General features: G+C 37.0%; 1 protein-coding gene across 2 annotated transcripts in view; it reads right to left on the bottom strand.

Annotated features, from left to right (window-relative positions):
* The window catches only part of TTLL7 (tubulin tyrosine ligase like 7), a 138,118-nt gene that overhangs the window by 103,009 nt on the left and 19,357 nt on the right, over positions 1 to 15,752 (bottom strand). For both annotated transcript variants that reach the window (XM_006259042.3, XM_019489183.2), the window contains exons 2-4: positions 3,063 to 3,244; positions 2,731 to 2,862; positions 654 to 775 (exon numbers count right to left, since the gene is read on the bottom strand). In XM_006259042.3, coding sequence (XP_006259104.1) covers positions 654 to 775; positions 2,731 to 2,862; positions 3,063 to 3,087 — 279 coding nt within the window. In that variant the 5' untranslated portion in view covers positions 3,088 to 3,244. The remainder of the gene's footprint in view (positions 1 to 653; positions 776 to 2,730; positions 2,863 to 3,062; positions 3,245 to 15,752) is intronic.

The raw sequence follows: 15,752 nt of genomic DNA on the forward strand, positions 1-15,752 counted from the left end.
TGAGCGAAGGGGTTAGGGAGAGCTCTGATTTTCCATGATAAAAAACCCAAAATCAAATGTCAAAATTATAGGTATTTAGAATTCATTTTATTATAGTGACTGAGACACTAGTAGGCTTCCAAATTGCCTTAAAATTGTACATATATCAATAAAATATTGTGTTCAACTGAAAAGCAATGATACATGTGTGCGTGTAGAGAGACAGAGAAAAAGAGAGAGAGAGAGAGAGAGATAGCGGTGTTTTATTTTAATCACAGAAAAATGCAGATTTGGGGGTTTTAATCAGGGAATTTGCAATTTTTAAACAGAGAAAACCAGGATCCCTGATGATTATCTAACCGTTTCAAAGATTATAACATAAGTAATGTTTTTGCATCTTTAACACACTGCTCAAACTCTTTGAATGTCCACTTATAAACTGTAGGCTGAAGAACCTACAGTATTAAAGATCTGAAGGCCAAAGTCCAAAGGACAGAGAAACTTAATATTATAAAATAGGGATAGGACTTGGTGCCAAAAGCTTTGAGGCAGTTTGACTGTCATCTCTGCTTTCTAGTCTCATGTCTGCAACTGACCCAAAAAGGCTTCAAAAGACTTCAGAATAGAATAGTTTTCTTTACCTGATTCAGGACACCTAAGTAAGCTATACCTACCTGATAGTTTCTGAGCTCAGCAATCTTGTCCTGCTGCACAGCAGAATCACTCCATATAAGATTAGCTGTTTCGTCTTCATCTCGCGTCTTCACAAAGCCCATCTCATCTATTACTAAGCGAACTACAAGGGAATTATATATTTAAATTAAATTTAAATAATTTTAAGCAACCTACCAAATCTAAAATAAAACATTAATTTTCCAGTATAGAGACTCTTCCTTAGCCACACTGCATCATTAGCATAGAAGGCAGCAAAGTACATACTGCTGAATTTATGATACTTAATTTGGAAGGTCTCCATCTGCCTATTGCATAACTGTAATTACAGTGTCATCCAAGCTTATAATGTAGTTGGAAGCACATTTTAATCAGTGTACGAACTGTAAAGAGCTTCTACGTGGTCCAAAATGGTGTAATAACAATCCATTTGCACTTAAATGGATAAGACTTTAGCTTTGCTTTGGCGTGTGTTAATTTTAAAGCAGCAATGACTATAGGTGCCACTGTAATCAGGAGATAAAGAGGGGTCCTTACATTGAGGATGTAATACTTAAAGCCAAGCAATGGATTATTTTTATATATTAAATTAAAAAGACATCCAATTCTGTAGCAAAAATAAGTAACGTTGTAAGGAAAAAGATTGTTCTAATGAATTCGCAAAAGTGCTTTCCCTTTACTTTCCCTGCCTTTAGGTAAAGCTTTCAAAGATCTGTATGATACACTTGCTCCAATATCATCTCTCATGAGATGGGACCAGTCTCCAGATTTCCCTGCCTGGCAAACTCACCCACCTGGCCAAAGGTCCAGCTGACTATTCCAATGGTTATTAAGATTTGCTGCAGTTCGCTCAAGATTATACACACTCAAACGTGTTTTTGCAAAATGAAGAGCACAGTTTAAGGGACCGAAATTTACACTGGTTCCAGATTAAATTTATTTCAATCCTAGATTAAGTGGCAAAAAAGGGAAGCATATGAGCTAAACTGCAATCTGAGTCTTTCATAGATGCCCAGTTATCTAAATATGGACAAACTTAACTAACAATCATCTAAATACGGCTGAATTTAATACTTATTCTCATTAAAGAGCAGTCACTTCAAGGATAAGAGGACCTATTATGATAACTAATGCCACTGAAATTCAGGACTCTGGCAGGACAAATGTCTTATCTTTGGCCAGAGATTGTACTCAAGGTGGCATTGCCCAGAATGAAGAGGGAGAGCTGAATATTTTTCAGTGACAACTGAGAATTCCACTGGGAAGGAAAAGCTTGTATATCTTGAGAATGGCTTATTTATCTTTTGGAAGATGTCACTAGAGCAAGCTCATTCTAGGAGCTGCTAAGTTAATAACATGTTATAAAGAGGGGATATAGATATAGGGGATGTGTGTGCGTGTGGGGGGGGGGAAGTCTGATCTAATTGTTTATCATTAATCAACTCAGAGCAGTGACCACATCACCCAGTTAATTTTTCACTTTGTATTATGCCAAAACCCAAAGTTATGTCACATTCAAAATTTTTCTATTCTGAATCCAAAAAATATCTAATGTTGTTAAACCCTATTTTATCAACATCACTAAGATATAATGTAGAATTAAATGTGATGGTAGACTCATGTGTAAAAAGAAGTGCATCCATTTCCTTCAAGACTCTTGGCTATAATCATTAAAGGTCCCTGAATTTAGCTTTAGAAAATTAGAAGAATTGTCGAATTTTATTCAAGACTTTAAAATTTTAGCTAAATACACATATAATGTGTAATTGAGATTTTTTTTCCCTAAGATTCCCTTTTTTAATTGCTTGTTGACACTTTAATGACCTAAACCCACATAACACAACAGGATTTATGCCCCAAACAGTCGAGACTAGCAACTAAATATTAAACTATACCCAAAGTGATTGCTATGGAAAAATATTCCTAAAGAAGTAATTCAATAGTGGCTTGAACCAAACTCTACTGGAGGTTAGAGGGAGTCTTTTCATTGACTGCAATGGGCTTTATCTCCAAATTCTTGTTTCATGCATTTCACTTTCCCAACAGCTATTAATGTAATCAAACTCTGTAGCTTCCTACCAATTTCATATTTTGTGCCAGCAACATTTGCAGTGATGACTCCATTCTTTTTCTTCTTTCTGACTTTTCTTTTAATTGTGCTTTGATAAGGCAGTTCTGAACTCAAAGTCAGGCGAGAGGTTCCTTGATTATCTTTAAAAAAAAAATAATAATAATAATAATAAATCAGAAAGCAGTGCATATAAAAGAAAACACCACAGTACACAAGAAGCATGTGAGCTAGCCAGTAACAGTTATCTGATTTAAGTGAAATAGAAATTATAAGCATAATGAAGCTGCATCATTAGTAAGGCATATTAAAAATACGAGATTCCTATAATTAGTTTTCATACCTCCTTCATTAGGCAAGGATGGCATTATAACTTCAGGTGGTGCACAAGTAGAATCCAAATCCTGTTCCAAATTCTCAGAAAAAAATATGGAGGCCTTCAAAAAGTCAAATTATTCAAAGCTCTTATCAGACCATTTAAAACATCCGAATTTAGGAATGTTCAGTTATAGTAGAGATGGGAATCTGTGTTTTAAACAAAGAAAAGGATTTTGTTATAAAGGACTGCCTGCTAAAATATAACTATACAGAAACTTGTGTAGAAATTTTTTACAATAATTTTAGAGAATTTTTCAAAAACATGCAGATTTATTCACCAGAATGCAAATTCCTAAAATGTAGTTTTCTATTCTTGAAAAGAAATCATTTAGCTATATTAAAGATAAATGTTTATAAGCTTCTATTTAATACATTGATAGCTTATGTATAAAAACACTTTAGAGTAATATATTTGAGAGGTTTATACTTATTTTTAGATTCAGTTAATGCGAGGAAATTTATTCCTTGCAACTACACGGAAGTTAGAGTTAAGTTCCAACCATATGGTAATTTAAAGAATTAAAATAATAGAATACCATACTATGAAGGTTCCAGTCACCATGAAGTGAAAAATGAATACTACTGAATTTATGTTAGATAATCAACATAATTTAATTTGGGGCCAAAACCTAATAACCATCAATAACAGTTGTAGGATTTGCATATGACACCATGTTCATTTGTCTTATGTATTTAACATGTTTGTATTTTTTGAATATTAAACATAACTCTGAATTGCATGGCTTTATAAAGCTTATTTCCTATAAAATATTATTTCTTTCAACTTCAACTCCATGTTATTACAGGTTTTGCCTAGGAACACTGCATAACATGGAATTTTATGTATTAAAATGATGTTAAGAGTAATTCCTAAGCACATGAGACCATCTGGCAAAAGGTAAATAAATGTACCCTCTGAAAAAGGGTAAACACACTGATGTAAATATTTTGTTGCATACATTCAATCATGTTTCCTAATCACATAAAATTTATAATGATAAAAGAAGACCTTGTCTGTCAGGATGCCCGAAGCAAACCCACACTAGGATGGCATCCAAGCCTGCCTTACATATCTACAGGAACAAGATTACAACTCAGAATACAGACCCAAAGATATCACTGAGCTTATACACTTCACCCTCACACACAACAATTTCACTTTTAATAATCAACACTTCCTCCAGATGATGGGAACAGCTATGGGCACTAAAATGGCCCCACAGTATGCCAACCTTTTTATGAGCCACCTGGAAGAAGACTTCCTCAAGAACTGCACCATCAAACCCTTGCTATACTTAAGATATATCGATGACATCTTCATCATTTGGACTGAAAACCTACAATCTCTGATTGAGTTCCATCAGAAATTCAACAATCACCATCCCTCCATCCAACTTTCTCTAGAATACTCCAGCACCAGCATCTCCTTTTTAGACACAATGATCAGTATCCAGAATGATAAAATACAGACCACGTTATACAAGAAACACACAGACCAACATACATATCTGCACAGAACCAGCAATCACCCGAAACACACCAAAAAAGCTGTGATACACAGCCAAGCCCTCAGATACCACCGCATCTGTACTGAAGAGAACACCCGGGATTGCCACCTCACCAATCTTAAAAAAGCTTTCACCCAGCAAGGACACTCCTTCAGAGGTAGATCGCATGTTTGAAAGAGCCACCTGGATACCACGTGAAGAACTGCTGCAGTACAGACCATCCCCCCTCCCCCCTCAAAAAAAATCGCACACCGCTGGTTATGACCTATCACCCATCCCTTGAACCTGTACGGAAAATCCTCAAACAACTGCAACCCATACTAGAAAGAGACCCTATTCTTAACAAGATCTTCCCAGAGCCACCCATCCTAGCCTTCAAACAAGCACTGAACCTCGCCAACCTCATCACCAGAAGCAAACTTCCTCAAGCCCAGAACACACCAAAAGGATCCAAACCGTGCCATGACAAGAAATGGAAAACCTGCCAACACATCTCCACCACCCCCGCTATTACTACACCCCACAACAGAGCCATCAGCATCCCTGGATCTTACAGCTGCACCTCCAGAAATGTAATATATCTCATCCAATGCACCAAATGCCCTGATGGAAAATACGTAGGAGAGACCAAACAACAACTGCGCACCAGAATGAACACACACCGGAAATCTATCAAAGACAGATTACCAATTACTGGTAGGGGCACATTTCTCACGGGAGGGCCACTCTCTCTCCAATCTCTCAGTCCTGATCCTCAAAGGAAACCTACAAAACACTTCCCAGAGACGAGCCTATGAACTCCACTTCATCAACCTCCTGGATACTAAAAATCACGGACTAAATATAGACATTGGATTTATGACACATTATATATAACCTGCCTGACATCTGACTCCCCAGGTAACTCTCCACTTTCATCCCCCTTTTCTCCCCCATTGACTCCTCAATCTACATTTTCACTGACTACCTGTCTTGTATGCATACCAGCCCAGCCCCTGGCTTCTTTACTTTTCATTCCATCCAGGAAGAGCACACACCAACTGCTGAAACTTCCTTAGCCTGACGAAGGGTTTTTGAACCCGAAAGCTTGCTTAATAACTATTCTCCAACCATTTGATTATATTAAATAATAATAAATAATAAATAAAAGATATCAGATTCACCCAAGGAACCTTGTCTGCCTATGAAGCAAACCTACAAATTCTACATGGAAAAAAAACCTTAATACCTGAGGCTATTTCTACAGTATAAAAGCTTTTTAATTTTTTGTGCAATTATGAGCATAAATATTCTCCATGCTGGCTTAGCACAATATACAATTTAATGTGTAGTACTTGCAGAAACTATTTAAAGCAGCTGTAAACAAAACTAGAAGCATTCTTCTGCTTTATTTAGCTTCACTCAAGGATGAATGTTGTGTGATAATAAAATACAGAGTTCTAAAGCTAAAGCAGCATACATGCTTTCATTCATGTGTATTATACATCAGAAAAATAAATGCAACAATACACATCTATTGCAAAATATAAACAAGTGCATTCAAGTAAAATGAAAGCTTTGATTTAAAGTTTGCTTGTTGCATGGTCCTTTCTTCAGGCTGCAACTAAACTGCCAGTACTACTCTGTGAAACCAGTTAGCTCAATGAGTTGCATAAGATCCAAATCAGGGCAGAATTGGATCCAGAATATTAACTATGAGCTCTCTCCCTCCTGTTTTAGATGCAATCATGATATACTTCATAAACATCTTTAGACAAGTGAGCATGAAAACACTTTAATAGCAAAAATAATAGTAAAAATCCACAAAAAATAAGATGTAAGATTAGTTCTCAATTCAGTTTAGGGTTTATCTATAAAATTCCCACTCATGTAACTGGATTAAGAGCAGCATTGGAATGATGTTTATGATTGAAGCTAATTTGAGAGCTGCTCAAGTCAGATACCACTTTGAATTCCAGTGGTATCAGTGAAATCGTACCAGCAATATGAAACCTGAAATCTAACCCTTTGCATCTATCCAAAATGCTAGTGACAGACTTTTTACACGTAAATCATGGCAAAAAGTGGTTAAGATATAAGGTATAGATGCACATTTTTATAGCATCTGATCTCTGCCAGAATTTTTTGTGATTGGATTAAAAATTCAAGATACTTTGGTGGTTGATTGTTCTAAATAACATCAACCAAGAAAGTGGTCAGATGATTCTACTGCCCAATGCCATGTAAAAACTGTACGGAGGAGGGGAGTACTCTTCTCTTAGAAGACAATACTAAAGCCAAAAAGTACTGACTATAATGACTCATTGGCCTCTGGTTCTGTTTCTCAGGCTCAGAATACTGCCAGAGTACAGGACGTGTGTTGTTTTTGCAGATGAAGCTTCAACATTTCTGTTCACCAATTAAGGACTTGGAAAGTGCACACACATTCCTAGCAGTTGTTCATCATCTGTGCTTGCTAAAAAATGCATCAAATTTGGACAACTGTCTAGTAGCCTAATAATACTACTTAAGAAGCACCAAACCTTACTAATACAATACAATTGATTGCAAATTGGTAATCATTTACTTAATGAATTTGATTAAAATTGTCAAAGACAAACTTCTTACAATGTCATGAGCCAGTTGACAGAGCTTTGTAGTTATTTACAGCTTTCACTAAAACAATGGAACGAACAGTAAGATGATATAATTATATACTTACAAAATTACATAATTTGTGGTTATTGGTAAAAGCATACAATTACATTACACAGAAGTAAACTGAACATAATATATGATGCTACAAAAAACTGATAAAATGAAGCAATATAAAATAGAGTAGAAAAAAAGGTAAGGAATTCCGTCTGGCCTTTATTCTTTGTGTAAGCAGCACAAGTACAACTACTGAGCATAGCACAGACTGTAAATTGTTAGATTAGCCAAACAGTTTTTCTTCATTAGCCCAATACTTAGAATTTTCCACTAAAGGAGATAGATATCCATTTTCCTCTTATTTCTTCAAAGAACATATAAGACCACAAAAGTCATCATCTCATTCTTCCTGCAAGAACATATCCTGCCCAAATGTGGGGTCTGATGCCACTTGCCCATGACAATTGCAGATCTCATTAGAGTGAATCGCAATCTAGTAATGGTCTCATGTTGTTTGTGGTTTTGTTCAGATAGATATGTTTCTAGGTCAAAGAAGTGCTTTAATCTCAAAAAAGGAGAAGTGTGAGAAAAATCTCACTACCTGCATACCCATCTGTATGCTGTCCTCTTTAATTCTTAAATTTATATCTTGTTTTAAATATGGGGAAAATGCTGGGTCAGTAGCAGTCAATACAGTTCCAAGGTCATTTTGTGGATAAGAGTATAAATGTTACTTAACTATCCAAATAAGGGTTTATTTGGAAGAGAGAACAGGCTTTCAAAATGCGCTTCTCGGGGTATCTGAGTTAGCTTCGCCTCTCCGTCCTTCCCCACCACCCCATCATTCTAGACGGAAAATTTGCTAGTTACTATAATAAAAGGCTACTGATCTTCCACACCTCACATGCCAGAGCATCTCTAGGAAAATAAGTCTCTAACTTACTATAAGAGGGCTTGTATTGAACACCACAAGAAAGGGACAGTGAATTCAGTATTTAATGAACCAGAATCTGCTCTCATTTACAGTAATGTAATTTAATATCTTCCAGTCTGCAATTGGGTAATTGAGAGCTAAATTTGTACTCAATGCCCCACTTAATTAGGCTGCTTGGGACATTCAGCACATCTGACTGCAATTGATGGAAGAAATGTGCAGGTAACCTTTAATGCTTTTTATGCATAGTTTACTTTTGTGGTTATATGTCTAAGAGAAAAAACATCTATTTAACTACTGCTCCTCAGAAAAAATATCTATTTATTGATCCCTGAAATAAACCTTTTGCTAACAAGATTATGGATTACATAATTTTCACTATTACAGTTGTCACATGATGCTCTTCAATAGATTTCAAATCTTGTTACAAAGAACAAAAATAATCTTTTTGTGTAATCTTTGTTACTTCTATTCTTCCAGGGCAAAAAATATTGCTACTATGCAGTACATAAAAACTCAGCCTGTACAGTTTTGCCTTTAACAGTCATTGCTCCAAACTGATTCTCCAAAGGAAATTTAGCTGTATTTGCACTTGAAAACTACATATATATGAACATTAATGCTGTCTTAAAATTCCTTCACTTGTCTGAAATCGCTTAGCTTTAGGACGGGATCTCCAAACAATTGTTTCACTTAATTCTATACATTGTTTCATCCAGATTTATCACTAAAAACCTGACATGATTGTTATAGACCTCTCATAGGAAAGTAGGGCTGGAAAGGACCATATGAGGTCATCTAGTTCAGCCCCCTGACTCAACCATCTGTCATGTGCCTATTTAACATGTTCTTGACAATTTCCAGTGATGGAGATTCCACAACCTCCCTACGTAGCCTGTTTTCAATGGTTAATCATCCTCATACTAAGAAAGATCCTCCAGATCTCCAACCTACATTCCCCCTGCTGCAATTTGAGACCATTGCTCCTAGACCCACTCCCTATGGCCACAAAGAATAGTGCATCTTCATCCTCTTTATATTCACCCTTCGAGTATTTGAAGACTTATCAAGCCCCACCCCTTCCCTTCAGTCTTCCCTTCTCCAGATTAAACAGTGCTAGTTCTTTCAGCCTTTCCTCATGTCACATTTCCTAGGTCTCTAATCATTTTTGTCACTCTCTGCTTAACTCTTTCCAATCTGTACACATCTTTCTTAAAGTGTGGGGCCCAAAACTGGACACAGTATTCAAGGCCTTATCAGTGCTGAATAGAATGAATGAACTGTTTTCCCTGATTTGCAAGAGACAGCTTATACAACCCAGCATGTTGCTGTTCTTTTTCTGTTTTTGTTTTAGGGGGTTTGGGGGGTTTTTTGCAACAAGTGCAAAATTGGCTCTCACGCAACCTATGATCCACTGTCACACCCAGGTCCTTTTCTTCAGTACTGCAGCCTTGCCAGTCTTCCTCAGTCTGTACATGTAATCATTCTGTCCCAAGAGCAGGACTTGACACTTTTCCTTGCTAAATTTCATCTTTTTGATTATGGACCATTTTTCCAGTTCATCCAGGTCATTCTGAATTCTAGCCCTACTCTCCTGTGTGTCAGTAACTTCATCCAATTTGGTGTAATCTGAAATTTAGTTAATCACGTGTTCAGGCCCATGATATAGAATCATTAATTAAGATGTCAAACAATATCGGATCAAGGACAAACCCCGGAGAACCCCACTGGATACTGTCACAACCCAATTAAGCAGTGCCCATGCCACTAGCAAGAGATACCATTCAAAGCATTTTCACTCCGCACTGGAGTCAACTAAGGGTTAAAAAAAAAAAGAAGCCCTTGCTGGTAACAGCCTTCTTCGCTGTGCATGCCAAAAAGAGATTTATAGCTGCGACACTAACAAGAGATAAAACTTTTGCCTTCTGTGCTTTACATAAATCATTATAATTGGTCAGAGTAAAACTGGGAGTAGCCCTGCAACAAGACCCTAGAGGAGACCGCTATATAATTGGCGATTCTAATTAAATTTATCACGTGGCGAAATACAATTGGCTATTACACAAATAAAACCCACTTACACTTCCGCAAAGTCAGAGACCTCTGAAAACACGTCACAGAGTAAATTGATGAGCTGATCATTTATCAATCTATCTCCCCACCGTGACCTCCTAGGCGTATCCTTCACCTGCATGCTCGATAAGACATAACCTGCCGACCGCCGGCCCGTATATATCTGCAGACCGACCTCATGAACTCTAAGCTGTAACTAACTAAATATCTCTGACCTCCGTCATTCACCACCTTGACGGCGTAAGTAAACAATCTTGCTTTGCAACCGATAAGCGTCTGTGCCTAATTCCACTCCAAGTGTCACAAGTACCCACCTGCCGGGCCCCTAAGGCCCCGGATCCCTCGCTGCAGTGCACGGCAGTGACAGATACCTCCTCCCCACTTGATGCATTGAGCCATTGAGGACTACTTGCTGAGCATGATGATCCAGCCAGTTATATACCCACCTTACAGTACTTTCATTTAGTTTGTATTGCCTAACCTTGTTAATGAGAATATTCTGAGAGACTGTGCTGAATGCCTTGCTAAAGTCAAAGTATGTCATACACACTGCTCTGCCTCCAACCATAGACCCTGTCACCCCATCACAGAAGGAAATCAAGTTCATCAGGCATGACTTGCTCTTGGTAAATCCATGCTGGCTGTTCCTGACCACTTTGTTCTCTTTTAAGTGCTTCAAAATAGATTCCTTGAGGACCTGCTCCATGATCTTTCTAGATATTGAGATCAGACTGACTGGTCTGTAATTCCCCTGGATCTTTCCACTTCCCTTTCTAAAAAAGATGGGCACAGTATTTGCCTTTTTCCGATCATCCAGGGCTTCACCTGATTTCCACAATTCCTCAAAAAAGGATCACCAATGTCTCTAAAGTTATCTTAGCCAATTATTTCAGTATCCTAACATGCATCCCACGCAGCCCTGACAAGTTAAAAAGATCTAGTTTCTCGAAGTAAACCATAACCTGTTCTTCCACTAATTTAGGCTGCTTGTCTCTTCGCTATCTTTGCTGCCAACTGCACTTGTCATGTGGTAGCTGACTTTATTTGTGGAGACTGAAAGGCATTAAGAAAGGCATTAAATACTTCAGGTTTCTCTGCATCATCCATAACTGGATTGCCTTCTGCATTGTCATCAGGATATAACATGTCTTTAAAACTCTTGCTCATATGTCTTTTTAAGTCACATCTTCAGTTCTAAGTCAGAGGGAATGCTGTACAGTATATACAGGATGGTACATACTGTATTAATATGAAGTTCTGCTAGTTGGCAAGTGCATAGTTCAGGAGGCCTGCAGTTCAATTCTGGCCCAAGGCATAACCAAGTCGGTGATCTAAATCCAGCTACTCTTGTTGTCTTATTCTTTTTAAGAAGGAGATCAGGGTATTTAATGGAAGGAGGAAAGTTAGCTTATCTAACAGAAGATTAGAGCTAATAAATCTGTCTCTATTTTCTATCCTTCTATAATAGAGATCCATTTAATAACTAGTATTTGCTATTTTTCCTGGCAATTCATTAATGTATATATGATACCTGTCTTTTTGGAGTAATTGATATTCAGATGTGAGAACAAGCTACATGTGTATCAAAATAGAAATGATTGGGATATCTGTTCTTGATTGGGAAATCTGTAGCTAAAAGCCATGTAACACTAGCAAAATGTCTAAAGGGTTGTTTTGTTGCTGCTATTATGCAAAAATGCAAAGAGTTGCAATGAATCCCAAACGATATTACATATTTTTTGTATAATTTTGTATAATTTTTTGTATAAAGTAAAATCCACACTGGTAAACAGAACTATTGAACCACAGCTGATTTACAGAATGCATGCTGAAACTGAGACAAATACTAAAAACAAATGATGACTGGGAAAAATGTAATTTCCACAAATACCCTCAAATGGAAAGGTAAGCATTTACAGTTATACTAAGTTGGAGAAGTTAAAGCTACAACACTCCTTTTTTCATAACTGTATATATTGAAATGAAATTATTTTTAGATATGAAAATATCTATGTAATTCCTTTACTGTGCTAGGAAAACAATGGGTTAATATTCTAGCAACAATGTTTTAACAAATATACAGGGGTTCTGAGTGTAGAGTGGCCCTTATTCTTAATATGCAAGCAAAGTGACCCATTTGTTCACAGAAAAGGGAACCAACTGTGACGTCATAGCATCTTCACTATTAGGTTAAAGAAAAACAAAAAATAAAAAGAAGACTTAAACATAGGCATTGGCATTAATGAATTGATCCAATATTTAGTGAAGTTAATGGGAACCTTTCTATTGACTTCAACACAGCTTTTGGATCCTGTACTAAAGCAAAGGGAAAGGGTTATTCATCAATTATTCTGGCAAATATTAAAGCAGCTTAATGCATCAGAATTAGAATTACTGGGCAGATAAAAGAAGCAACAAAATGAGAACTGACAGATCAATACAGCTCGGAGACAAGACTCACATGCTACATTGATACTGTTAGCAAAGACTTTATCAAATGTCCAATATATTTAAGTGTTACACAACTGATCTAAAATGCTAAATACTGTAGCTATAGTATCAGTATGGTCAAGCTGGATCCATGACTTACATTATGAACCTATGTAGATTAATCTGAGTAAGACTTTTGACTTGCAGCCCAGATCAGTCAAGTGCTAAAAGAGGCTTTGGATTATTATAGTATAAATCCCAATAAATATAACTGTGGTGAGCAATACTGGAAGCAGAGCCCTGAAAAATATTGATTGATATTATATATACGGTTGGGGGAAAGACAAATTAGCACCCGAATCACAATGCTTACAACAAACCACAAAAATAAAACAAAAACAAAACAACCACACCATTCTAAGCTGGTTTCAAAATGTGATGCAACACAGACTCTGTTGCCTTAGTTACGGAAGAATGTCTTTGTTAGGGAAGATAAAGGTATGTTACCCAAAAAAGAAAAAGGAGCTTGGTTGGAGGAGAGGCTTCCTAGGGACACCATCCAAACAATTTTCCCCCATATAAACTACCTTTTTATTACTCACTCAGATATTCAATTTATACATAACTGTATTTATTAATTTATGCATACATTTATACAATGTTGCAATGTTTTTATGTTCATAGAAGCCTTAGCTTTTGTACACCCTGAGTTTGCATGTAAATAGTTCTGCTTGTACATTTTTATCTTCTAATCGATATTTATCATAATAAGTATATGTCCTTCAATGAGTACAAAGGTTAAAGTTAATAGGAGCTATAAGGTGATAAATATTGCAACACACAATTGTCAAAAATGATCTCTGCTTTATAAACTAAACAGTGTCACAATGCAACACGATGCAGAAGTGGGCAAAAAGTCATTTTAATCCTTTCACTATTGCCCTGAGTAGTGACTGTCTCATGGTGCTTTCATTTTCTATCCTTGTGCATTCATTTCCCAAAAAAACTCTTCCCATCTCCTTTCTAAATCTAAATACCAAAGCTTGCAACAAAAAAGTCAAGCCTTGGAACAAAAAATCATAAGCTGGCTAAACACTAAGAAACAAGGACTGAACACAGACAATGACTTCATGACTCATTACAATTTACTTGATTCCTGCTAATCTCTCTTTATTTCAAAGATGTTAATGACCCTCTCCCCTTTTTTAATACTCTTGATCTTCCAACTAAATCAAATTATCCTTTCTTCTGCAATTTTCATGTCTTTTAGATACTTCTGGGAATGTTTCTTTTCCCCAATTTCAAGGTCCTGCAACCTTTTTAGCCCCAGCTGTGCCTGCTTTTTTCTCATACCTGAAGAATTCAATGCACTCAAAGCTTGCCTAAGTCTATCCCAGTTGTGCAGTTGGTCCAATAAAAGATACCACACCCACAAAAATCTTTAATTCCAACCCAAAGTAAGCTTTCTGTTATAACTTCCAAAATGTCTTCCACTTCCTAGCACATGCTGAAATCAGTTGTTAGCTTGTCCTTAACCTTCCATTACTCATACAGAAACCCTAATTATAGATTCAGAGATGTTAGGATCGGAAGGGACCTCAATAGATCATCGAGTCCAACCCCCTGCATAAGCAGGAAAGAGGGCCTGGGTCTAGATGACCCCAGCTAGATGCTCCTCTTGAAGACCCCCAGGGTAGGGGAGAGCACCACCTCCCTTGGGAGCCCGTTCCAGACCTTGGCCACTCGAACTGTGAAGAAGTTCTTCCTAATGTCCAATCTAAATCTGCTCTCTGCTAGCTTGTGGCCATTATTTCTTGTAACCCCCGGGGGCGCCTTGGTGAATAAATACTCACCAATTCCCTTCTGTGCCCCCGTGATGAACTTAAAGGCAGCCACAAGGTCGCCTCTCAACCTTCTCTTGCGGAGGCTGACAAGGTCCAGTTTTCCTCTCCAAGGTCCAAGCCCTCTCCTCGTAGGGCTTGGTCTGTAGGCCCTTAACCATACGAGTGACCCTTCTCTGGACCCTCTCCAGGTTATCCGAATTAGAGTGAAGGCATGTTCCAAATTCCCAGTACTTCAAAAATGTACATTTATATTGCCTTCAGCAGGCTACCACAATAAAAAATCCACAGCCAAAATAGAAAGCTGTAGCGCAAAGCATCATGTTATATAGCAAGGCATGCTTGTGTAGATTTCTATTTGTATAAGATTATGCAATTAAAATCTGAATAGAATATCAAACAACAAGACCGACAAGCAGAATCCTGTCCAGTCAGATAAAAATCAAGTGAAATGCCAACAGACTTCACCTGTGGGCAACAATCATAATATCAAAAAGAAATAGTGCCAAACATACATTTCTTATCCCCCAAAACTAAATCAAGCAACTACTTTGTTCACATCTGACTCTAATAATTTCATAGAACACCTAACCTACTATGACTAAACAATATAAAATAGTGCCTTAGCCTGCCTGTTGTGACTGCTTCATTGTGTTCTTTTCCAGAACGGAACATAGACAATGCACCATAAACTACAAACTATAGTCCATTGCTTTAGTAAGTGTCAATAAGTATTGCAAGATGCTATCCAAGGCTATTTTTTTCACAGAAAGTTGCTTCCATCCTTATACCACAAGTACAGTCCTGCTGAACAACAAAGTAAATTCTAATTATTGAAACTAATTATCTCAGAAATGTAAGGAAATAATTTTACCTGTATTCTTTATCTGGCCATTTAAAATGATAGTATAATTATCTAATGATGTCTTGGGTGTTTATTATAATGCATATCACAGGCAGCTCATACATTACATCATCTTGGTCTATTCTACTCTTACCAGTGTTGGCATACATAGGCAATTTTTTAATGTGTATATCATACCTGCCTTTTTTGGAGTAACTGATATTCAGATGTGTACCACAGACAGGTAACTGCTAGGTTTAAATCAAATTGCAATTTCCACACTTAACCACTGACAGAATGATGCTTACTTGCTTTGTAAAGTAGTCTAAGGCTACAAAGTATTAAGTACTAGGTCCTATTATTGTTATTTCCAATTGTGTACTCTGAAGTAGAA

This window comes from Alligator mississippiensis, chromosome 5 (genome assembly GCF_030867095.1).
Source record: "Alligator mississippiensis isolate rAllMis1 chromosome 5, rAllMis1, whole genome shotgun sequence".
Classification (NCBI taxonomy): domain Eukaryota; kingdom Metazoa; phylum Chordata; order Crocodylia; family Alligatoridae; genus Alligator; species Alligator mississippiensis.